Source organism: Pangasianodon hypophthalmus, chromosome 27 (genome assembly GCF_027358585.1).
Source record: "Pangasianodon hypophthalmus isolate fPanHyp1 chromosome 27, fPanHyp1.pri, whole genome shotgun sequence".
Classification (NCBI taxonomy): Eukaryota; Metazoa; Chordata; class Actinopteri; order Siluriformes; family Pangasiidae; genus Pangasianodon; species Pangasianodon hypophthalmus.
Genome location: NC_069736.1, coordinates 6,615,415 through 6,643,064, shown reverse-complemented (window position 1 = coordinate 6,643,064; position 27,650 = coordinate 6,615,415). Strand labels below are relative to the sequence as shown.

At 38.7% G+C, this 27,650-nt stretch overlaps 1 protein-coding gene across 3 annotated transcripts; it reads left to right on the top strand.

The window, feature by feature from the left end:
• The first annotated feature begins 429 nt into the window (after positions 1-429).
• LOC113531624 (flotillin-2a) lies at positions 430-25,521 on the top strand. 3 transcript variants are annotated; one of them, XM_026922462.3, is made up of 11 exons: positions 430-634; positions 8,548-8,629; positions 12,612-12,702; positions 20,548-20,671; positions 20,949-21,067; positions 21,678-21,791; positions 21,881-22,000; positions 22,567-22,781; positions 22,903-23,086; positions 23,446-23,595; positions 24,005-25,521. In XM_026922462.3, the coding sequence occupies exons 1-11, from the start codon at positions 586-588 to the stop codon at positions 24,041-24,043; spliced, it is 1,287 nt and encodes a 428-aa protein (XP_026778263.1). In that variant the 5' UTR covers positions 430-585; the 3' UTR covers positions 24,044-25,521. The 3 variants fall into 3 exon arrangements, with proteins under 3 accessions (XP_026778263.1, XP_026778262.1, XP_034156346.1); XM_026922461.3 differs by lacking the exon at positions 12,612-12,702 and adding an exon at positions 13,307-13,397 and having other exon boundaries at positions 432-634; XM_034300455.2 differs by lacking the exon at positions 12,612-12,702 and having other exon boundaries at positions 439-634.
• The last annotated feature ends 2,129 nt before the right edge of the window (positions 25,522-27,650 follow it).

Below are 27,650 nucleotides of genomic sequence, written 5' to 3'. Positions count from 1 at the left end.
TGTTTTAAAAGTTTTCTGGCTTTTCTTGTAATAAAATTACTAAAAGTGTATATAAGGGAGACAAATCTGTTTAAAAAAAAGATCAGATTTGGGTAGCACTGTGAAAAACATGCACTTTTTACCCATTAAAATCATAATATTTACACTGTACAATGTAGCATAGTACATCAAACAAAATTTAAAAATTTTAATTTATATGAAACATTCTTATATTATTTCATATTAAAAATCCTTATTTTATCTTATTCTTATTATATCTTATTGAATTAAAAATAAGAATAGTCTGATTTACGAAAAGTCAAACCAAGTCGTATATCGGAACTGATGGAGCTGTGTAGTGGGCGTGGCTTTTGGTAAACCCGATGGGCGTGTTTATTTTTGTAAACCCAATGGGCGTGGTTTTTGTGAACTCGATGGGCGTGGCCGCTGTAGCGTAAATTCTTGCTCGACCAGCTCTAATGTTGTGATTGTCAGGTCTCGCCATTTTCACCAGACGCGTAACCTGTTAGTGAGGGGGATTTTTAAAGACGGGCTGCTTACACATATCTTTGGATATTTCACCGAAGGCGTCCGAACGAATAAACTATGGGAAACTGCCACACGGTCGGACCAAACGAAGCTTTGGTAGTCTCAGGTACGAGCAGTCGCTTATTTCTTCTTAGCTGTTGCTTATAGCAACGTTTTATTCGCGCGTGCGAGTTTTAGCTCAGCTGTGAGAGGCAACATGAGCAAGCTATGTTAGCTTACAAACCCACCGAAACACTGTCTAACGCCGCTCTTCGTATGTTAGACTGAAGAATACGCGTGTTATAACTTCTTATGAGCCCTTTTTCTTTTTATGTAAACAAAACGTTGTGCTAATTCAACTTCAGGGATTATGGATTTAGCGGCGCACGAGCGTTATGATGCTTCTGTTACTAGCATGGCGTGTATATCGCTTAGGTTATTGTAAACAACATGGCTGAATCCCAAATGACTCATCCCTCCCTGTAAAAGTACACTATACAGGGCATTATTTCTAGCGTATGTAGTAAACTATGAAGTCCAATAGGGTGCCATTGAGTCTTCAGCCTATCGGTGCGCGTGCTCGGTGACGAAATATATATTAAAAAAAAAGTTTTTCTGATTGCAAGCATTGCTTAGGAAAATCAGGTTGTACTAGGTTTATTTTCTTTGCCAAAGTGGCCTAATAAAATAGTTAACATATTAGTGATGATCTGTCTTGCAGGAATTCATGTAAAATCTCTCTGATTTAGGCTTTTTAAAGGTTTTACCAGACATTGTGTACGAGTGCAAAGAAAGAATCACAGTCAAGACTCGTGAATCAATTGAATCAAACACTCTGATGAATCAAACGAGCTCATGATAATCACTGAGAAATCAACAGTCATGGAGCTGAAGGAAGCAAGTTTGACATTCACTAGTCATGTGATGGAAAAGAGTGTGTTTAAGGATTGCAAAACTCTGTGCAGAAGTCATTCCAGATCTTAGTTCGCCATTTGTGAAACATCTTTCCATATCAGCTTTGTAATCCCAGATAGTCATTTGCCATCACTTTGGCTTTTTGCTCAATGAGCTCGCAGAATTTCTGGTGTAGAGTAAATGCTCAGAGGGTTTTCTTGGATTATGAAATGGCATGCTTTAGAAACCAGTCCAGCAACCCAAGCTTACATGATACAAGTCATACATCTTTTAAAACAGCCATTTTGCATTGTGTAAATAATTTATTACCTGTAACCTAGATTTCTGGATCTGCCTACACATGGCATGATTTCATCAGGAAGATCACAGTAACCTCACATCCATTTAAACGTAAAATAGTACCCTGATTTTCTTTGTACTAAGAAAAGAGCACAAAAACCTATTACGTGAAATATAACTCGTAGTAAAAGTCTAAGAATAGTTGTTGAACTGTGTCGATAAACATTTGAGCTAAATCTGTCCAGTGAAGTTTTATCTAACTTTCGGAAACTTTCCTTAAGGTTTTGTGGTATCTTTGCACCGTAGAACCACACGATTGTGTTGGTAATACGTAATTATGCCTTCCGTAAAGGCAAAATCATCTCTGAAAGGACAACTTGTACAAATTAGAAGCTCAACAGGGTTTTATAATTTGGCTGCAATTATATGTTATGAACTAACAGCCTTAATAAGTATTAGCTTGTCTTAAATGCAAATTTAAATGGCCCTTAGGTTATCCCTAACTTTGCTGTTTTTTTTTTTTGTCTTATATGATTGAATTTGTTGTAATTACTTTATACTTTACAGTGGATAATATGGGCTCAGTTGCGAGAAACATGCATACTTTAAAGTAGGTTCAGCACCTTCTGTTGAGCTAGAATAGACACACAGACACACTGATATAGGAATTTAACCAAAAGTGTCTGGAGAATGTTGGTTAAAACCTGTGTTGACTGTCTGTCATGGCAGGCAGTCCTACAAAATACCTGTACACACCTTACCAACTACGCTTAGACATCCATTATTAATGAGTTTTCCATAATAAATGTGTGGCAGTCTGGGAAAACCCATCAGATGTCGCTGTGGCTGTGAAGAAACATGATGAAAAATAAACCTTTTCATGGAGTATGGTCTATGAAATACTTTGACACCTCTACTTTTAGGCAACATAACTATATTTCTATAAAAAGCAAAGCATTTTATTAACTTTCTAAACTTGCCTAGGCTTTCTCCAAACATCACGTTAGGTAGATAAGGAGTCAGTTTAACAAACACAGCTGTAAAGACGACTGAAGGCTACAAATAAAATTCAGTAGTCAGTAAAAATAAGAAAAAATATGTAGTTGAAAATGTCAGATGTCGTTTCTTCATGTGGAAGCTTTCTGATCTTTTCTCTGTGATAATTGCATTGTATTGCAGTAGATAAAGATCAGATTTGGGGAAAAAAAAAAAGCTGGACTGGATGGAAACACATGCTGACATTTTACTATATTTTTGCACTCGTCCAAGAGATTTCATACCCGCCTTGGTTCTCATGTTCAGACAGCATTTCCTGTTGCGGTGGTTGTTGGTAATGTGCTTCAAGCCATTTGGAAGACCGTATCTTCTGACAGTCTGTCTTTCTGACTTACTGTTCTGTTTTGTTTAATTTTCTGTGTGTGTGTATGGGAATTGCGTTGATATTCTAAAAAATGTTTTTAAAAGTTTCTATATTTTATACATTGTACTTTATATATATTTTAACACTTTCTACAAACCATATTTTTCAAATAATGTCACTGAGATAAAGATATGAAACAGGAAGGCGTTAAATGGAGCTCTGTTGTGCCGCGCGGCTTTTATCAACGTTCACACGGCATCCCGAGTTTTTTCAAACATTCAGCTGTCGAGGCCAGACGCACAGGCAGGCAGGGTGGAGTTTCCCGGAAACAATGCCTCATCTTGTGAGGTCAGGATATTCATTTATATTCGGCCAATGTGGCTGTTATTTCTGGAAAATATGTTTTTTTTTTTTTTTTTTTTTGTATGACTTTTTAGGAGCTGTAAAACATGTCTGAACACACACCACACTAAAAGGGTTTGTTTGTCTTTTAGCCCATTGTCATTTTGCTAAGGTGAAATGAGGTGGAAAGTGAAAGAAGTGTGAAAGACAAACGACAGCTGTACTTTTCCCTAGTATGGTTTCATAACAGGGAAATGGCCCATGTGTTAACACTGTGCGATCTGGTTTAGCAATGCCAGACCTGCCAACTTTTACACATTTTTGCATAGGAGCTCTGCATTCTTCCACCCAAATTTTCTCCCTAATTTAGTCTTGGCCAATTCCCACCCACCAGTTAGCTCTCCGTTATCATAAAACAGCTACTCATTGAGGAGGATGAAGACTAACACGTGCTTCCTCTCAGCCAACTGCATCTTTTTTTCGAACTGCCGCTCACGCTGCATCACAGGACGGCGTAACATACTCTGAAGAAAGCACTATCTGTCCTTCTGTATACATGAGCTCACAGACGCCAGTGATTGGCTAGTGTCGCTGTGACTGATAGGAGAGAGAGAATGCAATCCCTCCCATTTAATGAACACGTCCAGTTTTGCTCTGTTGACTGTGGCATCATCAGGATTCAAACTCGCGATCTCCGGAGGAGTACGCTAGTACAAGTTATCACTCAAAAATACACCAATAAAAATAACTGAGTCAGTTGACGTGAATCTAGAATGATAGACAGTTACGTAGTTGGCAGTTTTATGCCTCCGCCACTCATGCTTTCAGGTTGTCCGTCTGTCCGGGTGAGATTCTTATTAGCGCGGTATCTCAAGAACAAGTGCTTGAATGGTTGTAAGATATATATGGAATTATGATTGCAACCAACATATGAACTGATTAGAAATTGGAATTGATCCAGTCAGATCAAGGTCACACCAGGGTCAATAGGCTCAGTAGATTGCTTCATCTTGCTTTGTCCTACAGAAATGTTACTTACACATTCATGCTCAGGAACTCGAGGCCCATTTTCTGGCTATGCACAATTTTTGATGTCCATCTGTCTGTCCATTCGTCCATCCAAGATTCTCGTTAGTGATATCTGTAGGATATGTATGGAATTAAGTTTGTAACCAGCAGTTGAGCTGATTGGGCTTTGGAGTTGATTCAAACAGATCAAGGTCACAGCAAGGTGAAATGTCTGGAATAGTTTGTCTTCAGTATGTCTGAAGTATATTTAAGGGTATTTCAGGCATACAGATACCATGAAGGACTAGATTTGTTTGTGGTGGAAGTATCCTCGAGTACTATTGAGTGATAGCTCATACTGTTGTTCTCCAGTGTTAAATTACGGAGCTCCTAAGCAACATTTGTAAGGATTGGCAGGTCTGGAAATAAAACATATAAACAGTATAAACGTCACTGGGTATCATAGCAGTGTAATATCGTGTAGGGACGATAAAAATCATATATCGCACCATCCTAATGTAGATCACATGCACACCTGATTATTGATATTCAGTGCTGCACGTCACATCCTTTTCTTTAAATTCTACTATAAACCTTTCAGCTTTCCTGCGTATAAACTTTTTCTAGTGTCTACATCTTAACTAAACTTGTGACTCTTATGTAAATTATAATGGTGTGTTTGTCATAAATAGACAGAACGTGCACAGATTGAAGAGGTCAAGATTTTTCATGACTTTTGAGATTTTGTATATCTAGAAATTTTTGTTCACCAGAAATATACCAGAAATATAGTTTTGTTCAAATATCTACATTATTAGCTCTGTATGAAAATCGTGTTTAACAGATTGATGTGATTTTAAACAGTATACTCAAAGATAGCCCAGAATAGTAAGCTCGATAAGTGTGTGAGTAGTGTTGAAGAGCGCTTATCTCATCACACAGCAATGTTGGACATAGCGAAGTGGAAACTATATCAACTAGCTGATAAATAGTGGAACTGTTTCATGGACCAACTAGCAGAGTCAAATGCCGAATAGTTATTTGGTTGTAGTTAACATTTTGTGTTTTTTATTTCAGAAGGCTTTAAAATTTAATAGCATAGACCATAGATATATCTGCAGTTCAGACTTTTCCAAAAGACTCTATTCTAAAGCTGTATACAGCTCAAAGATCACTTTAATTTGCGTTTAATGTACGTACGTATGTACCAATAAAACTGAATTTATTTAAATATATTTTACTGTTCGTACTTGGATATCTGTCTGTAATATTTTGGTTACTGTAATATTTTTTTCTTGCATTATTATTGTTAGTTTATAGAGTCGAAAGGTTGAGGTACAATTGTTTTAAAGAAATTTTCCAAAGGCAGTTATAAGATTGGATTTGCAGTCAGAGCTATTTTGTAATAGTCTGTGTATCCGTGTGTATCGCTTTCTGCAGGCTGGCACTCTGCCAAAAAACAAAAAACAAAACGAGATTTGTATTGATGGTAAGATTTTGTTACACCGTTTCCTAACTGTATTCGACTGTAAGTGTCTGTGTGGCCTCATGTCTGCACTCGGACAGCTGAGAATGTCTCTGTGGAAACTCTGCTATAAGTGTGTTTGTGTCAGGGATGTGTGCGTGTGCATGTGTGTGAAAGGAAATCTCGAGGCCTGTTAAGAGCTGGAGTTGTAAAATGTCCGTACATACCACATGATGGAGGTGCACACTGGGGCCAGTTTCATATTTCAACACGCCGTATGAGCTTGAACGCAGGAGTTTTCAGTCTGTTAAAGATTAGTAATGTTGCTTAAATACTCTATATGACTCTGCATTCCACAAGTCCTAATTTTTAACAATTACTAAATTGCGAAAGCTTGTTTTGGATCTGCATTAAACTGCCACTATGCTTCAAATGACAAAATAACACACGTATTAATAGTGCCTTATTCTTTTGCAATATTTGCATGTTTAAAAAATTATTACAATACATTTCGCCATAGTAGCCATGCCGTTAAACACTAAAATTCAGTGCATAGGGTTTGGTCGGGGTATTTTGAGCATTGGACTTGTGTTTTGCTGCTTGTAAACACTTGATGTGACTTTATATGCCACAAGTCCTAATCTTTAACAATTGCTAAATTGCGAACACATCTGCATTAAGCTGCCAGCATGCTTCAGATGGCAAAATAACTAAATGAACAAGAACTTCAGACACTTTGGGATGTGTGCTGAGCAGAGTTCACAATACCGCAGCATTGCCAGGTCTGTTTTGCTGCGAGAAACACATTTTTAATAGCGTCTTATTGTTTTGCTTTATTTGCTTTTTTTTTTTTTTTTTTTTTTTTTTTTTTTTTTTTTAATATTACAGTATTTTGCAACAGCATGTTAGTCTCTAAAATTCAGTGTCTAGGGTTTGACTGTTTTTAGATAAAGGATGAGAAATGGATATTGGATATGGTGGCATATTTGTGTTTATCACTTGAAAGTGTTCCACAACTGCAATCACACGTACAAACAGCTGACCCAGAAAGCAAACTGTTCCTCCTCGTAATGACTCGAGCAACCATGTGATATTTAGATATTTAGCCTAATTCCTAATAGGGGAAGGTCTCAGAACAGAATCAGTGTTCTGTTTCACAGCTCGTGCACACTGTGCTCTACCGAAACCCCCGTGTTTTTCTCTCTCAAAAGACGTCATTTTGTGTCAGAAAATCATTTTTGTTTGACCCATACCACCAGCTTAATGGGGCAACTTCAAAACTTGAAAAATTATGAACAAAGCTTGCAGGAATCTGATTAAAAAAAAAAAAAAAAAGGATGTGGTTAATGGGATTTGTGACAGTTTGATTACCAACATCAGCATAAAAACTGAAAACTGCCTTTGGGTGGTTGATTGCGTCAAATTCTCACATGACAAAATCATTGGAGGTTCTACTGTGTGTGCTGAGTTCACTGATATGACTGCGTTTGCCTGGAGTTTGCCTCAGACTTAAAACATTAGTCCTAGTCACGATCAGGGATGCGCATTTGATCAGTAATCAATGGAGGGCTAATATTAATGTACGACATAGCGTATAGTGTTTGCTACACATTGCTATCATTGTCCATATTATGCAGCCTGACAATTAACTGTGTGTTTGTGCAAATTGTTACACACTCAGTGTTGTGTGTTAGGTGTGCACTGATCAAACAATCAAAAAACAGCTGTCAAACAATCAATATATCAAGCTATGCACACACGTGATGCTATCATGATTCAGTTATCCTCACTACTACGACTTTAAATTTATCTAAATTGTGAAGCTAGAGAAAGTTTATCTGAACAAATGTCACATGCACAAGGGTGGACAAATGATATATTCATTAGTTAGCAGGTGAAAGCGTCAGTGTGCAGCTCAGTCCTGTGTTTTGGAAATCTGAGAGTTAGATTTAGATTTATCTATTCTAAATGTTAGCAACAGATTTAATATTAAAATTTTGTGCCTGATCTTCAAAATGATAAAATGTTATAATTTTTTTTAAACGTTTTTTCCATGTTAATTTTTTAGGTATTATATAAATTATTGAACCATTATTTTTTATTTTTTACAGACTTTTTAATGTAAAAAAAATCCTTTTATTTTTGTTGACCTTATATAATTCATCAAGCCATTTTTTAAAAATGCAACACTGCTGTATTGCTGGGAGTTTGAGCAAACCTATATCGTGATATATGATAGACTTGTCATATGGCCCACCCCTGAGCAATATTTTTAATATTTTAAGCAGGCTGTGAAAACTGTGACAGTGTATACCACACAGTGTCTGCTCTTCACAAAGAGTGAAAGTGTGAAGGCATTGTTTCCAGGCAGCTGCATTCTCACTGTGCACTACTCTACTTTTTGTAAATTTGTGGTTTTACTTGTGGTGAGCTGTGATCTTTGGAGACTTTATCACATTGATGTGGTATAGATGTGAGAACAGATGCCAGTAAGAAGGTGGGAAGCTCAGAGGACCATGAAGGAAGTTTCAGTGCTTGGGGGTTTCCTGTGCATTAACCTATATACATATTAACACGCTCAGTTCACACTGTTCTTTCAGGTTTGAATAATTGGTTTCAAGTTATTGTACATAAAGCTTATACTTGACTTGTCCCTGATGTGTTGCCGTAGGTGGCTGTTGTGGATCTGATAAGAAGACCTACGCAGTTGGAGGATGGGCGTGGGCATGGTGGCTCCTCACAGACATTCAAAGGTAAGAGTTAGCTATTAATAGTTCTTCTTTTTATTCTTTTTATGTATATCGTCTTCCTTTATATTCTGAGCTTCTGCAAATTTAACTCCCACATGGACATGCTTAATGCTTTCTGTAGTGTCTCACATGATGCAGCCTGCTACAACTAAGCAGTCGCTAAAGCTGCTAGTTTTTATGGAGTTTCCTGGGCATCAGTGATTAATTACCTCAAAGTTTACAGTACATTATATTGATGAAACTCGTAAACTAAGATTAGACACTGTAGCTACAATGAAATCAGATGCATTGGGACTTGTCACCTTTAGTGGAGATACAGTACACAGAACCAGACTGCAAGCAGCTCCCTTTTGAATATCACAGCTGCACTTATTCATCAAAGTTGCGTGTGGTCATAGAGATCGTAAAACGATAATATGCAATTATTCAGAGTATGCTGTTGCTGTATTCATCAATTTCATGTACCATTTTCATTTAATGTGAAAAATAATTCATTTGCATTAAATAATAAATCTTGGTCTAAAATATAGGTGTCATCATGTAGTTTGTAAATGTGAATCAAAGGAACAGACGTGAGCGTTTGACAAGGATGAGTCAAATGAAAACCTTAAAAGTGTGACAAAAATTAGAATTCAATTGAATATTTTCTAGAGGAGTCCGGACAATCGTTAAACACTGGAACAGGTACATTAAACGAAATGAAGATTATGTTGAAAATGGTACATTTTGGTGACACCAATCTGCAGTAAACAATGCAAAAGAAAAACTTACAAATATGACGTAAGGATTTGTTTCTGATCAGGATGCAAACATAATTCACCTATATTTATCAGTGAAGCTTTAATTAAAGTGGACTTGAGTTTATTCTGACCTAGGTTCGAGTGGATCCCCTTCTATTGTCCGCATATTGATTTGGCACAGGTTTTACGCCGGATGCCCTTCCTGACGCGACCCTCCCCATTTATCCGGGCTAGGGACCAGCAGTGAGAGTGCACTAGCCTGTGCATCCCAGTGACTGGGGCTGGCGCCCAGCGTGGGGCTCAACCCCACAATCCTGAGATCAACAGTCCCATGCTCTACCAACTGAGAGAGGTGCAAATGTATGCAAAAATCAGAATTAATTGCGCCTTATTTTAATAGTTTGCAGCCCTATACTTTACTGTAGAATTAACATTATTAAATCATGTGTGAGGTTTTTTGTTGTTTTGGTTGTTTTCAGACTAGTGAGTGCTGAAAAAATGTTAGAAGGTAAAAAGTTCAATGCTGTAGTCCAGCCACCTCAACAAGTTGAAGCATTATTCAGGGAGAAAGCTGTTTTTTTCAGTGTTATGGAAATATGTGGTGGTGTTCAGGGGTAGATAACACATCTGTCAGTTCCTGAGAAGCCAAACTAGATGCCCCACAAATAGTCTGTATCCTGCATATGTATACGCACACCGTTTATCACCAGATCAGTTCATTGCTCTTACGCGCACACACACACACACACACACACATACTGCGGTGTGTGGAAAAACAAACACTGTCAATTTTGTTGCAAGGTCTCATGAAGTTCATCTTTGTTACATTCAAACAAGTGGACCAGTCTCCTAGTTCTACTCAGTAAGTGAAATTATGTGGGAAGAAACAAACTAATGCTACATTAATCACTATCAAGAATATATATTTATTTTTTTTAACTAGGGCAGTAATTTGCTTTAGTCTCATATTACGCTGAAATATATTTAAATATCCTGCTTCAAGTATCAAGTACTCTTTTCACATCATTCTGATGCCAACTGCTTGGTCCTAACCTGCTGTTTTTATGTATCTTTGATATGTTTTTCATCAACTGTCGACTGAAACGATTGCTGTTCCTAAATTCTTGATGTTTGGTTTCTGTTCTCTAATAGTTCTCTAAATGCCATCCTTTGTGTGCAACATGCTAACCTGCCTTGCTCTGTGTTCAGTTTCGTCTTTGGCTGAAACGCATTCGCTGGGATCCTAAGCTTGCCGCTCGGTAAAAGAGACCCTTGTGCAGAGGGGCGCTGTGCCAAAAATATTTTGGATGGTGTGTGTGTGTGTGTGTGTGGAAGGAGACTGTTGTTAGTAACTGAAAGGCATGTGTGGAATTCCATACCAGATATTTGTTGGACTTCCCCCGTATATACATCACAGCGACTTCCCAGAAGGAGCAGCCATTACTGTGCAGCCAATGAAGACGTGCATGTTTGTGGATTGTGAAAAGCTGAGCTTGTTCCTGGTTGTGAGGTCAGAGTGGTGTTCGGGAGTTCTTTGTCCCTTCCATCTTCCTGCCACAAAGCACAGCAATCTGCTTAGTGGCTGCTGTTAGTGTCACACTAATCTAATTTGATGAAATGGAGGAGGAGAATCAGAGCCAGTGTTTGTGTTTTCAGGGTAGCAGATGTGCACAGCCTGGGTTTTGGAGAAGCTGAGCTTTGTTTCATATACATCAGGGTTAATCATATTTTAATCCTGCTCATGTCTAATGGGTCAGGACATACTTCCCCTGCTGCAAGTGTAGCCAGATGTTGTGTCTTATTCTGCTCAAAGCCTTGAACGATAGTTTAAAAACATACAGCCCTATCATGTGACCACACTTCTCTGATCAGACTTGCACAAAAGAGAGCTGGCAGATGAGAAAACTGGGGTGGGGTGCAATTCGACACCACTGTGGCCTTCTTTAACTGGTTATGGCCAATGGATTTTTGTTGTTGTTGTTGTGGTGGTGGTGGTTGTTGTGAAAATGTGATTCCTCGGATGAGGAGTCTTAAAGAGCAACTCCAGCGAATATAACAAACATGATCTTGAACTGTTATCTTGTATTTTGATCATTTCTGGCAAAGGATATTCTAGCGAATTTGCAAAAAAAGATGGAGGTTGGCCTCAGACGCGAGTCTGAGTCTGCCCACGACTTTCACAGCCATCACTGGAGCACAGATGTGTAGGTTAATACATTGTGCAAATTGTTTGTATTGGACTGTCAGATTATTGTAAACATCCGATACCACTGTATGCAGCCAAGTAAAGTTTCTTAGCTTGACAAAAGTGTACAAGTGTGTTCAAACTGTCTTTCATGCATCTGGTTTAAGAGGAGCATTTAAAAAATAGCCTCAATGAGCTTTAAATTCCATGCACAGAGCACACAAATAGCCCACATTTAAACACATGCCAAGCAGAAACACAGTCTATTATATGCTGCATTTGACTAAAACTCATAACTTGGAATTTAAACACAGTAAACCCGGGACAGTCTCATCAACCCCGAGTTCAGCAAATGACCTCAAATCAACATGGCTGTTTACAGCATGAGCAATAAACAAAGGAGCACTTGTTTATTTTTGAAATATTTATGCTGTGTGTAGAAGTATTTGCTGTAGATCAGTCGACATACAAACATGTTCTCTTGTTAAATCTATAACATTGAACTGTTTTGAGGTGGAAAATATACATCATTCATCACAGTTAGCTAGCTAGCTTGTTGCTAACAAAAGACAAACATGGAGATGTCCGTGTTTTTTTTTTTTTCCTTCACTTTGTAGCTCAAACGCACGCCATACACGAATATGGCGTAATTTGGATTCCCGCTTGCAGCAGTAGAACAGCCAAAAATTTGCTGTAGTTTTGTTTTGTTGAGAGCACAAACGCAGAACGCTCACTTTTAAGTATTTAAGCTGTCGAAGTGATCAAAATACACATCTCCTCTGAATAGCTTCTAACTGCAGAAAGAAGGGTGACCACTCCCCCCTGTGAAGGTGTTTAACAGCCGGTGTAGCAGACGGTGTTTTAACATGAGAACGTGACAACATGAAAAAATGGCAGCTGGAGTTGCTCTTTGAAGGAGACAAACACCACTTTACAATGGTCTAGCTTTAGCCTTTGACTAACTCCTGATACCCAGAAGATGTCTTTCTTTAATGCGGTGATAACATTCTGCTGTTACCCCTTTTCCCCCCCTTTCCTCTCCGCTCACCTGCCTGCAAAGAATTTCTCTGGAAGTAATAACCGTCCTGTGTCGCTGTGAGAATATCGAAACATCGGAGGGCGTCCCCCTGGATGTGACCGGGGTGGCTCAGGTAATCCGATCTAGTCCAAGCAAACAATAAAAAAAAAAAAAAAAAAATACAGACAAACAAATCCACTGGACTGAACAACAACAGCAGGGCGGCTGGAGGCAAAATAAACAGTGGCAGCAGAAAGCTGGTCTGGAAATCTGTTTTCTCATGCGCATGTTTTTCTGCTTCCCCTGGTCTGGGCACACACACACTATTACTTACGCAGTGCTGCTTTTATGGTTTTCTTCTGTAGTGAAGGGGAAAGAGAGTCAGCTGTCACCAACACACTCTTGGCTTTTCTACACCATCGTGCATTAAAGAATTCCATGTGCACTGTCTAAAGGGTAGATTTATACATAACGCTGAAATAAATTCTGTAGATTTATTTATCTATAAAATCATAATGTGTCGTTCATTCATTTGCTGAGATGAGTCTGAGCATTTTAGTACAGCTTATAGGCAGTGCACATGGATCACATGTCTGGAGTGAATGCTTTTTTTTGTATGTTTTCATATCCTCCCTTATCTATTGTTCTTCCTCCCTTCTTTCTTCCTCCATTCCTTTCCATAGACCATCAGCCCAATTTTTTTGGTTTGTTCTTTCCTTTCTTTGCGTCTCCCGCAGGATAACACTAGAGATTATGACCCTGCAGCCCAAGTGTGAGGATGTTGAGACAGCGGAGGGGGTAGCGATTACAGTCACAGGGGTGGCACAGGTAAACCCAGAGCACCTCCTCTTTTTAACAGGCTTTTTTTCCCCCCCTTGTTTTGCCCTTCAACCTATCTAATTTTCTAGCTCCAGTGCCAGACTTATTCACTCAAGCAACAAAAAAAGCTGATCTTTGATTCTTGGTTTTTGATTGCACGGTTGGTCAGTGACTCATTTTCTGAGTACTGACTGGATGAATATAGAGTGAATTGGTTGGTTGTGGTTTATTAAAAGCTCACCAGCCCTAGCCAAGCATGCAGCCTTTGTGATCTGAAGCATAAATCATGTGCATTAATCTGATTAACTGATCAGTAGGTAAACTTTATTTAAAGCATGGTTTACTGTTGATTATAACTATAAATCACTGTGAAAGGCAACCATAAAGAAACATTGATTAATAACATACCTATTACAATGTCACTGATATTCATACATATATAATCATACATTATAAAGTGATTGGTTTCTTGCCTTAACTGGAGGTCGGGCTTTGGACTGGATTTCACAGTGCAGTTTGCTTGCTTTGTTAATTATTTCAATGATGCCCGAAAATCAGAAATCTTGAAAATCAGCTCCGGGGCAAGGAAAGGGGCTGTCTGTGCATCATCGATTTTAATTTTTTTAATTTTATTTAATTTATTCCTTTTATTCATGTCAAGTCTTGCTGCATGCTTATTTATTCCAGCAGAAGTTTTGCTCTACTTTACGGAACCAAATTTCCAACAGACACCTAGTCCTTTTCTGCTTCAATAAATTTGCATCTCATTTGATTGACAAAAAAAAAAAAAAAAACACTCCAAGAGACTTCACAAAGCTAGACGAGTGCTTCCTGCATGAACGTCTTTCTATTGTAGTACGTGACCCTGAGGTTTAAACTTTTGAAATTGTAGCTCAGTGGTACATTTTCCACCAACGTAAAACACCTTTTGGTGATAATGATAAGCTAGTTAGAACAAACAATATTAACTATGATAAATATGGCTGCAAGCAGTGACTATGGGGTCCAAGCACTATGTGATAGACCGTGGCAGTGCAGACATTATGACTTGATCCTTATCTCTATCATGAGGATTGGACCAAATTTAGAAAATTAGGTGGAAAAATATTGTTACATGTCAAGATGGCTGACATTCAACCAGTCATACCCTTAACCGTAAATTCGTGAAAGAAGGAAATTGGAATTATAATTCTCTGACAAGTTCCAGAGTTATGGACATTGGAAAACAATCATCTTCTGTGTGCTTGGACCCCTCACAAAACTAGTACAAATAGGGAAAGATGTGAATCAAAATCAGTTAAAATGAGCTTGAATTTTTTTTTTTATTATTATAAAATGCTTGTACGAGTTAAGTCAGTTAATGTTAAAGTAGAATTGTCTATACACTAATGCAGCCACTATGTATTCATATTATCATCATCAACATTTAATGTTAATGTTGATGATGCTAATATGAATACATAGTGGTTTATAAGTCCTTTATGCCCAGTGATGTGATAAAACTGGACAATAAGTCATCAGTAAGTATAATCACTTTTAAAGTGATGTTTCAGTGAGCAAGAATGACTCATTTAGCAAACACATTTGCCATCAATTTCTCCTCTCATGTAATATCAATACAGGGAGGAGCCAAGAAGCAAGGAAAGGAAATGAGGAAATGCAGTTAAGCACTCATAGACTTCCTAACATACCCAAAGGGCAGCATGAAGTGGATCTAGGACAGGAAGAGCTTGCGCCATAACCCCCTATCTTACCTATTTCATATACAATAGCCAAACAGAGAGGGCCTGTTTTATTTCTTTGTGTCACATTATCTCATGGGTGTGTTGTTTCAGTTCCTCCTCAAAAAAAAAAAGAAAAAAGAAAATACTATTTCTTCCCCCATGAGGAATTTCTAGCGATACCAGCAGCAGACACAGATGAGCCCTGCCAAAAAGAAGACCAAAATTCATATTTTTTTTCTATTTCACTTATTTAAATGAACCTTTTTTTTCAGTTCCCTCACATTCCTTTTATTCATTTTGCCCTTTCGTTTTGTTTGATCCTGTTGTGAGAATGATTGTGTTTGTACATGATAGGGGTGGAGGGTTGTATTGTCACAGATGCATGCAGCTGTGATTTCAGTGTCTGCCTGAGCCGTGCTCCCTCTGTAGGCTGAAGTTGGTAGTGTATACTTTTCCATCTACTCCCAGGTTTCACTGGTTGGACCCACACGAATGAATGACCATAGAAGAAACTGAAATGACTCCCAATAAGATATTTTGAAAGAATTAATGTATTCAGACTTTCTTTTCAATTTTAATTTGGACCACCACTGTTTTACGACATGAATATATGAATCGATTCAATCAGGCAAACTGACAACTCTTATCAACACCTTGTGTTATACTGGGAGTCATTTGGGACTCTGTATTTGATCTTGCATGATGTTTCCATCACCCACATTTGCACGGTCTGTTCAAAAACACTAAAAAAAGTTTTTTTTTTAGTGGCTGCCCACTCTTTTCCACGTTCACCTCGGCGTAAGTGGAAGGCTGCAGGATGCTGATCTGAGGCCAGCAAGTTGTGAGATGGCTTATGTAATTACAAACTGGATGAACTGGTCCCAGATCAGCGCAAAAGGAAAGCTCCTGCCTGAAGCCAGAAGTTTCGTTAGCACACCTTTTTTGATATGTACCTGTCCGAAGAACCAGCTCACTCTCTTTCCATTTCACAGCAGCGGAATTCAGTATTTAAAATTGTGTTATACAAGCTCAGCAATTCAGTTTACAAGGCAACACCAATACAGGCCTATTCGTTTATAGTGTTGGTTTATCTTACAGCATTGCTCCAGTGTTTTTCAAACTAATCTCAATATACCACGTCTTGAGAATGTGTGTGATTACCACAGGCAAATGTTTTGAGGTTTCTTGTACCGAGAAAAGAACAGAAAACCCATTTTCTTGAATCTTTTATTGTGGGAGATAAAAGGGCAGTTGTAAAACGGTCTGTAAATGCGAAACACACAGTATTTCTGTTGAACACTTTATTGAATTCTCCAGTCATGCGTATTTGTAAGCTCTAAATCTCTACAATTTGTTGTTTTACAGAGAACTATTTCTAGGATTGGAACAATTTGTGGCCTCTGGAACATAACTCTCCTGATGGGCCTGTCTAGTGGCCCATGGTCACCAGCTGCAACTTTATAAATTTTCCTATCTATCAAGCATCAGAGCGTGATTTAGTGGCTGGGTCAGAGTCTGTGAGCGTCGGCTCACTCGTATGGTGTAGGGAATCAGCTTTAGTGTTCTTGCCACCTTGTCGGTATGATGTAATTAAATTAATTAATTAATTTAATTCCCCACTTGACTTTGCATGGACCCATTGAGGTACGTTTTAAACATACTGTACAGTCGTGGCCAAAAGTTTTGAGAATAACACATATATTAATTTTCACAAAGTCTGCTGCCTCAGTTTTTATGATGGCAATTTGCATATACTCCATAATGTTATGAAGAGTGATCAGATGAATTGCAGTTAATTACAAAGTCCCTCTTTGCCATGAAAATGAACTTAATCCCAAAAAAAAAAACATTTCCACTGCCACAAAAGGACCAGCTGACATCATGTCAGTGATTCTCTCGTTAACACAGGTGACAGTGTTGACGAGGACAAGGCAGGAGATCACTCTGTCATGCTGATTGAGTTAGAATAACAGACTGGAAGCTTTAAAAGGAGGGTGGTGCTTGAAATCATTGTTCTTCATCTGTTAACCATGGTTACCTGCAAGGAAACATGTGCAGTCATCATTGCTTTGCACAAAAAGGGATTCACAGGCAAGGATATTGCTGGTAGTAAGATTGCACCTAAATCAACCATTTATCAGATCATCAAGAACTTCAAGGAGATAGGTTCAATTGTTGTGAAGAAGGCTTCAGGGCGCCCAAGAAAATCCAGCAAGCGCCAGGACCATCTCCTAACGTTGATTCAGCTGCGGGATCGGGGCACCACCAGTGCAGAGCTTGCTCAGGAATGGCAGCAGGCAGGTGTGAGTGCATCTGCACGCACAGTGAGGCGAAGACTTTTGGAGGATGGCCTGGTGTCAGCAAGGGCAGCAAAGAAGCCACTTCTCTTCAGGTACAGGGATTGGACTGCTGAGTACTGGGGTAAAGTCATTTTCTCTGATGAATCCCCTTTCTGATTGTTTGGGGCATCCGGAAGAAAGCTTGTCCAGAGAAGAAAAGGTGAGCGCTACCATCAGTCCTGTGTCATGCCAACAGTAAAGCATCCTCAGACCACTCATGTATGGGGTTGCTTCTCAGCCAAGGAGTGGGCTCACTCACAATTTTGCCTAAGAACACAGCCATGAATAAAGAATCGTACAAAAACGTCCTCCGAGAGCAACTTCTCCCAACCATCCAAGAACAGTTTGGTGACGAACAATGCGTTTTCCAGCATGATGGAGCACCTTGCCGTAAGGCAAAAGTGATAACTAAGTGGCTCGGGGAACAAAACATCAAAATTTTGGGTCCATGGCCAGGAAACTCCCCAGACCTTAATCCCATTGAGAACTTGTGGTCAATCCTCAAGAGGCGGGTGGACAAACAAAAACCAACAAATTCTGACAAGCATTGATTATGCAAGAATGGGCTGCCATCAGTCAGGATGTGGCCTAGAAGTTGATTGACAGCATGCCATGGCGAATTGCAGAGGTCTTGAAAAACACTGCAAATATTGAGTCTTTGCATAAACTTAATGTAATTGTCAATAAAAGCCTTTGACACTTATGAAATGCTTGTAATTATACTTCAGTATACCATAGTAACATCTGACAAAAAGATCTAAAAACACTGAAGCAGCAGATTTTGTGAAAATTAATATTTGTGTCATTCTCAAAACTTTTGGCCACAACTGTACTGGTGATGAGTGAGCATAGTGAAAGGCTGGAAGGGTGGATAGGGTATTGGCCTTACCAAATATTCATGGTGCCCTTTGGCTGTAAAGAAACCACTAACCCCTCTCCCAGATATGGGTGTGGTTGTCCATTTTGATGGAGAGGTGTGGTACAGACCAAAGGCATTAAACATGGCAATTATATGGCATAATTGATGTAGTTCTCCTCGTATTCAATGCGCAATCAAAGTCAGTCATCATTCTTCTCGACAAATAAAAACTCAAACTGGCTGAAGATGTGGATGGATGATTAAACCCCTGGTCAAAAGCCTTATTGATCCACTTCTCTATGCTTCATGGAAACAAGTAATATCTTGTATTTCCTTTTTTGTGAGAGACTTCTGGTGTGATTCGTGAGAATTTACTTGTAAATGTAGTAAAGTAACCAAAGTACTGTGAGTTATTGTTGTTAGTTGTTATGATGCTGCCATTATTATTTTTTTTTTTTCTTCCCCTATTAAGGAGACCTGTGTGGGGGAAGACATGAACTGCTAACTCATGTCTGCAGTCACTCAGTCTTCCTTACTCTCTTTTCTTTAACTGTAATAACTCACAGTACTTTGACTTTTGATTCTTAAGGACATTTCCACATATTTTTGTACTTTAACTCAAGAAACATAAATTGAAAACTTTTTGTGTTTTGTTAGCTGCAAACCGTGAGCGCAGCTGTTTGACTATGCAAGCTACTGTTATGAACAGATGTAGCTAAAACTGTCTGATGGTAAAAAAAACAATTCATGAAACAACTTTATCCTTGTCTGTATCAACTGCTGTTTAGGGACACTGGACACCAATGGGCTATCAGACAGCTAGATAACCTCAGTATCATTTAACTTTGTTCACTCGCAGTTCAACTTATCTTTATGTGATATTCTCCTGACACGACGCCTTGGTTTGCACTGGAGCATCAGAGCTCAAACACTTCTTTGGATACAGATGCTCCTCTGTAGGTCTTCTCTCCATAAAGTGAAAAGAGAGCAAACATAGAGTCGCTTCGGTGGTTTCTTTAGATTCAAAGCCGAAGTGCTTCTTCATGTTTATGAAGATTCCCTGGCGTCTCACATCCACATTCAGCAGTGGTGCGTGATTTATGGTCAAAACACACCTGCTCTAAGAAAAGTTTTCCTTTGTGCCAGTTATTAAGGGAGCCCCTAACTGCACAAACAATACCAGTTTTCTGTGAATCCATAACTATTAACGTTAACTGTGAGACATTAAAAAGGCAGTGTCGATAGATGCTGTGATGAATACAGAATAGTCAGCTGAAATAACCAGAAATGGCTAACCGGAAGTCTTGCACAAAAACCTGTAAAAAGGAACGAGTCCATCAGAACGCTGAAAATAAGGTGGATGACAGCAGGTTCCTTGACAAAAATGGGACACATTCAGAAGCATGGTGATGTACGTCCATAGCACAGTACCAGGCGTGATGGTGTGAAAGCTCTGTGCGATGCTTGTTTTCATGTTACTCAGCAGGATAGTAATGAATATGACCTAGACTAGGAAGTCACTATGGCAGGCCAGTTCCGTTTAAAGTTCCTCTTTGCTGAAACGCTGTGATCAGAACGTGCTTATTCCAGCCATTCTCAGCCACCAAGGTACAGAAAGTGAGAGCATATTCAGCCATGGGTGCATTAACACCACAAAAACTTTGTGAGGGTGTTAAGCAACCAAAATGACTTATTACTGTTCCAGTACTGGAAAGTTGGAAATACTGCATTAGCTTTGGTAACACGTTGTGTTTTGTCTATTTGGTCCCTTTTTGCTTTCCAATTTGCTTTATATATGGTCACATTTTAAACGTTTTTGAAGAAATTCAACAACTGCCCTTAGGCTTGAATTATAAGTGTGTTTTGAGTCAACAGGTTTTCTGTTCTTTCCTCAATATAGGGAAACACCAGTTCTTGTCCATTTGGCTAAAAGAGAAGCCATGGACTTTATATACAGTGGTGATCGTATTTTTGTACACGGATCAGTTTGGAAACTTTTAGAACAATTAGAGTATTGCATACGTTTTCAACTGTAACTTTTTATATACAATATTAAACTGTAGCACAAGTATCCAAGAGAATCTTTCAATTCTGTAGTTTTTTTTTTGTTTGTCTGTTTGTTTGTTTTTAAATGTTTTGGAGTGTGTGTGTGTGTGTGTGTGTGTGTGTGTGAGAACAGAAATATGTCCTTGTCTATTTTTCCAATGTGTGTGTGTGTGTATACACAATTCTTTCAGGTCAAGGTAATGACAGACCACGAGCTACTATCTCTCGCATGTGAACAGTTCCTGGGTAAATCAGTGACGGAAATTAAGGGGGTCATCCTGCAGACACTGGAGGGTCATCTGCGCTCCATTCTGGGTTAGTCAGCCCTGTGTACTTCTTTATATAAATGATAGTATAAATCAAAACATGGGCTCCAAAGTGGTGCACTGTGGTCTAAGAGTGCCCATATTGTCAGGAGATTGTGAATTTGTATCTTGTCCCTCATTTATGAGAGTATATTGGTCCTGTTCCCTAGATGGGAGAGACAGTCTTTCTTCCTCTCTCCCCTGTTTGTCTGCCCTGTGACTTTGCATAAGCATTACTTTGAAAAGATGCAATGGCATCATGACTGACCTCAGCCCTGCTTTTCTAGGCACTCTGACAGTGGAGCAGATTTACCAGGACCGAGATCAGTTTGCCAGCCTGGTGAGGGAGGTGGCAGCTCCTGATGTGGGTAGGATGGGTATTGAGATTCTCAGCTTCACTATTAAGGTGAGCAGTTTGTAGCCAGGTTCTGTGTATTATGTAGTTGTAGAGCTGTGTGTTGCATTGAAAAAATATATAATATGTCCTGACCCTCCAAAATGCTATGAATGAAATGGAATGCATTGTGCAAAGAAAAGAGAACAACAAAATATTGTTTGTATGATGGATGCTATAGGTTTCAAAGGTGTGACATGATGTGCAAAACGTTTTCTATTTTGTTGATTTCAGTTTGTCTTTTTCTCCTGATGAACATTCAGGGTCATGGATAATAATATTTTGTAGCAAACCCTCTCAACATTGCTAAATCATGACATTCTTATTTTTTTTAAACAGGCACAATAATTTAAGCACCTATAATTAGGGGTTTCCTTCCATTTAAGCTGCTTCTTTTAACATATCTGCTCAGATGAGAAACTCAGCCCATGTATGGGGAAAAAATATATGGACAAGCAATCAGGATATAGAGTTTGTGGAGCTTTTAACCTGCCTTGGTAGTGGCTTATATCTTTTGAATTTTGAGTTTCAAAGCCACTTATGCCAGCCTATAAATGGCTTATATATGGTATTGATTTTTCGTGTGTGTGTGTGTGTGTGTGTGTGTGATCTCCACTAATAGGATGTCTATGATAAAGTGGATTATCTGAGCTCGTTGGGAAAGACCCAGACAGCAGCTGTGCAGAGAGATGCAGACATTGGTGTAGCGGAGGCGGAGAGAGATGCTGGAATCAGGGTGTGTACTTGGTAGTTAAAAATCAATTGGGTTACTTCGATTTTGTCTGCATTTCTGCTCATTCATGCCTCGTCTCTTCTTCTCTTCAGGAAGCAGAATGCAAGAAGGAAATGATGGACGTTAAGTTCCTGGCAGACACTAAAATGGCCGACTCAAAGCGAGAGCTGGAGATGCAGAAAGCTGCTTTCAACCAAGAAGTCAATACAAAGGTATTGACTGAGAGGATGTGTAGTTGGGTATCTGAAGATAGGAAATTTAACTCATGAGTGATGTTGAGTTGGTCTCTTTAGGCTTCAGCTGAATTAACAAGCAATGTCCTAAGATGATTTTTGGTAGGGGCTTAAAGTATGCATTGCAGAAACTATGCAAAATAAACACAGGATGTGCAATTATCAGCTAACTTGGAGAATGTTGTATTACATATCCCAGACTCAAATGCACATCTGTTAGAGATTAGTAGGGCAGACCTACCTAAGCTTGGGGGAGAAAAAAGAAACAACCCAAAAACATTGTGTATCATTACTAAAACATTTTAAATCAAAACTGAAACGAAACATAAAACAAGGAAGGTGTTCTGTGTAAGCAGTGTGGTTGCTATACCCAGGCCTTTGGGGTATTTGCTGTTGAGGCAGGGAATTCAGTGGGGAGATGCAAACTTAGCTTTTCCAGATGTAGTGAGATCAGAATCTCCACCACTGCAGGGCCTGGGGACTGTAATACAAAGTGCATCCATTATCTAAAGTGCATCCATTCCCTCTCTTTCTCGCCCTTTCAGAAAGCCGAGGCTCAGCTGGCATACGAACTGCAGGCAGCTAAGGAGCAGCAGAAGATCCGTTTAGAGGAGATCGAGATCGAAGTGGTGCAGAGAAGGAAACAGATCACCATTGAGGAGAAGGAAATCGTCCGGACAGACAAAGAGCTGATCGCCACAGTGAAGAGGCCTGCTGAGGCTGAGGCCTACAGGATGCAGCAGGTGGCTGAAGGACAAAAGTATGTAGAGAGTGAGAAATAGTGGGGTAGAAACAACACAGAAGCTGTATGTACTCAGAGGCATTGTAATATAGAAAAGCCTCAAGGTCAAGAGCAAGATTCTCCATTTTTTTTCTAACAGGGTGAAGAAGGTGCTGACAGCGCAGGCTGAAGCGGAGAAGATCAGGAAGATTGGAGAGGCTGAAGCAGCCTCCATTGAAGCTGTGGGCAAAGCTGAAGCAGAGAAGATGAAGCTAAAAGCTGAAGCTTACCAGCAGTATGGACAGGCAGCAAAAACTGCACTGGTCCTAGAGGCACTGCCCAAGGTATAGATGAATAGATAAGTATAATACATATGATAAATATTTTAACTGTTTTTAGCTGTAGTCAGTATAATTTTTGCTTCTGGATGCTGTGTAAAATGTCAAGTCTGTAAGATGTAGCCAGGTGCAAAAGGATCTCATCAAATTTTAATCTAAATGTCTAAAGTAGCAGAAACTACTGACCCTCAGAGGAGCTGCGTGACTGCCTTAGCTCTCCCAGGGTGCCGAGCTGTTGTGTGATGGGGAAGAACTAGCTGAGTGGAAATGAACAGGGATTATGTAAAAGAAAATTCCCAGAAATACCCATCATGTTCAGTTTAGGATCAAACGGATTAACCAACCAGTGAGATGTCTTTTCACAGATTGCTGGAAAGGTGGCGGCTCCCTTGGGCAAGACCAGCGAGATTGTCATTCTGAGTGGCGATGGCAGCCGCGTGACCGGTGAAGTGAATCGTCTGTTGGCCGAGCTGCCGGTTACAGTTAACGCCCTCACAGGAGTCGACCTGTCAAAGGTAAAACACACAGACATCATAGGACATCATAGATACCAGTGCAACACACTATAAGAAATAATTAATTCAATTTAATTTTCAACCACCTCCTACAATGACCTTGAGAGGAATGTGCATAGATACAAGTAAAAAAAAAAAGAAATTAAAGTAAAAAATAGTGATGCATGTTCGTTTGTTTGCTACTGTAATGCAATACAGTTTGTATTATTATTATTATATACATTTTTATTATCAGTTGATTTGCCATGTTTTAACTATTTAAATTTGTTTAATTTTTTATATCTAGATGTTGAATTAGATAGAGGGCCAGAATTGAGCTGTGATGATGATGATGATTATTATTAGTATTATTATTATTATTATAAACTGCCTAGTTAAAAAGCACTAACTGACTGTTTCCCCTTTTCAGATGCCTTTATTGCAGAAAATGACCACTGCCCACGCATGAACATTCTTCACCTCTTTGGCCTTTTAGACACAGATAAAAATGCACTCTTTAATGCCTTACCAGGTTATTCTGTCCTGGCTGAAAGGAGAGGTATTAATTTATCCTTAGTGCCATCTATGTGTAGGACCAGACTGTGCCCATTGTTTAGAATTTCCTGTGGTACTCTTCATCCTCTTCACTGTTTTTTTTTTTTTTTATTATGCCACCGAAATAGTGAGGTTATAAACCAGCTCTTATTAATATTACAAAGCATGGGGGAGAGTGTCTATCTGGGTTCAGTTTTGAACATTTTATCTTTTAACCTACATGATTTGGGCAATGAGTTAATGAGAGTTATAACAACTGGCATATACGAAAGGAGAGAGGTGATTTTTTAAAAAAAAAAAAAAAAAACTTTTGCAGTTTTCACTTGAAAAAGGGATTAATCTCAGTTGTTACACTAACATCTATTCAACTAAACTGCATCAGGTTAATTCCGTTTTATTTTTGCTCAGCTGTTTTATTTTGCTCATTTTTGCATATAAAAACTGCCTAAGCGTTTATTATACAACCAATAAATCATTGTTGCAAAAATTCAATATTATAAATATGCATACATAATGGTCTATCATGCTGTAAAGCTGTAAAGTGAGACTCCAAATTCTACAGTTTTTGTGAAGTTCATGTAAATGGATGTCATTTGATCACATATTTGTATAATAGATTTTAAGTTGTTTAACTGTACTTTTAGCAACAATTAATCACCAAATGTGTCTATTGCCTAAATTGGCTATAGCCAAAGTACAGGGTGTCCCAAAAGTCTCCATACATAGGGGACTATGTAAGCCAGCACCACATCAGTTGTGCCTTCGTCAGTGGATGTTCAGTCCACTTTCTGGTTGGTCTGCAACACTTCCAGTCTTTTTGAATTTCCTATTGAGTTTGGGAAAAGCGTTAAGTGTGTGTGAGGTGCTTGCCCCATTTCCTATGAAAGTCCATCACAACCTTGCGACAGCTTCCCAATCCATCCATGAGAAAGAATTCAATACTTCAATTCAATACAAAAAGAATTCAGTACTCACTTCTTGTTTTGTCAAAGTCATTCATAAAGGCTATCTGGAAAAAAAACAACCATAAACTAAGTATGAAACATTTTGGAAGACATTTTACTAAAAATTTCCCATATGTATGGAGACTTTTGGGACACCCTGTTCATCTACCTACAATATAGTAGGTGTATGAAACTTAAACAGTCTTTAACTTTTTTTAGAGTTTGAATTGTATGAGTGGTGTTTAGCATTTAATATTTTATGTGATCACTCTTTCAGTTAGACATTATGTTTAAAGTTATGTCAGGGTTAAACAAGGCTAGGACAAGGAAGTTGTGTATGAAATAGCCTAGAAGTCATTTGTTTAATTTGTTTCTGAATGTTGCAACACAAATATCTCGTATGTTTTATATGTGTTGAAGATAAATGTTTGCTTTTGCTGTGTCCTTCTCCAGTTGTCTAGTGGTTTAATGTAAAAATCAGATATACAGTGCATCCTGTGCAGTTAATTGAATAAGTTTTGTAATGTAACCGATCCAAATAATGTATTGTGAAACTTGGGAGAAAACACACGGTTCTTTGAGAGTTCAGTGATGTAGAGGTTCTTTGACAGCCCAAGTTGGACCCAATATAAGCTCATTGTTTTGCTCTTTTTCAGTTCAGTGAATGCTGAAGCAGTATATTGAGAGGCCTAATGGCTAATGGACATCAGTACATGGTCTAATGGTCTTTTAATCTTGCTGTAACTTCATTGTTCTGCAAATGTTTTGCTTTTCTAAATGAGATGTTCAATTTGAGATACAAAAAAGAAGTATTTAGGTCAGTACAATACTTTTATCTTGAATCTTTGAGAATTATAAATAAGTTAATGAATAGAAACTGAAATTAAAATTTCAGCCAAAATGCTGAAACTAATGTACATTGTTTCTCTATTTCTGGAAAGTATGTTTTGGAAGCTTCTCATCATCATCATCAATTTAAACATGTACATTTCAACCAACTATGTCAGGAATTTCTAACTTTTGCTTATTATTTCTAAAGAATACTAGCAAAATGTCACTATACCTATAAATATATGACAAATATAGCTGTGTCTGCAATATATTAATATATTGGCCGTATAAAAAGTGAGAAAAGACTATGCAATATTTTATAATAATCAGTGCGATACCTTGTTAGACTCGACTCGTGAACTAATGCTTTTGACTCCCTTAACTATACTTTCTTTGTCTTTGGTCAAGTCATGTTTAGCTAACGCTGAGACGACAAAATGTGAAATGCCTTTCGCTACTGTATACCTATACCTCACCCATATTAAAAAATGAAATATAACAATTTATGTAGAAACTCATTTATTATCTAATGAGAATAAAATGCTTGCCAGAAATCTGCATTGTTTTTGTCTTAATGTAAAACAGTATTAGGTCATGTATGCAGACATATGAACAGCACTAAATCCTAAATAACAAATATTAACCTTTACAGTTTTACATTAACCTTTTCTGTTAAATGTGTTATTGTTTGTCCTTAAAAGGTTTGTAACTTTTAAAAATATTCCTAAACCTGTTAGAATCCTGACGGTACCATCGCCATCTATGGCCAGGAGCCAGGGGCCATGCTCTCTTGGCGGAAGCGATGACATACTCTCTCTCTCCTGTCAATCACAGCGACATTAGCCAATTTTTGTCGTCTGTGAGATCATGTACACAGAAGAAGGGCAGATAGCGCTTTCCCCCACTGCTCTGTGATACAGCATGAGTATCAGTTTTTGAAAAGATGAGATTGGCTGGCTTGACGTCTCTGAGGAAGCATGTGTTAGCTTTCGCCCTGCCTGGCTGTTAGCTGCTGTGTGATAAGGAAGAACTGGCTGGTGGGTGGGAATTGGCAGGTGAACAAATTGGGGAGAAAGATGAAAAAAAATTATCTTGAAGATTTGATGAGGTACTGGTGGACTTCTTTGCCAGTACGAAGTCAACACATTGCCAGCTGAGGTTCTTCGTAACAGAGCCGGACAGCCCACTGGAACAGGATGCCCTGGCCTCAAAACTGGCCGCACCACATGATATATTCTTTTTCTTCTCTGCCGTTGATGCTGTATAGAATTCACCAGCTAGGCCCTGCACTGTGGGCCTGCGGTGGCCAGCAAAAGCCTAGACCTGCTGTCTCAAATGGACGGTGAGATTTGTTACCCTCAGCCAGATCACCTGTGTCTGCGGGTCTGGCTCCTCGGTTCGAATCACCAGTTGAGGATTGTGACCTTGCATTCTAAGAAACATTTCTAAACACAAGGGCCCCAGCAGATCTGCTATCCCAAAAGAGCTCCTATGTCTGTGGTTCTGGCTCCTCAGTCAGAATAACCACCAGTGGTGTCAAGTTCTGCTTGTTTTTATTGCAGTTGAGATTCCCTTTGGAAGCAGCAGAGGTCTCTAAACATCACAAACTGCTCCTTTAATATTTAATACCTAATCATAGTGGTCATAATGTAATGCACAATTAACTGAGTAGAAAATCAGACCTATACAAAGGAGAAACACAGCAAACTCCAGATAACTTTATATTATCAAGCAAGAAAAAATGCA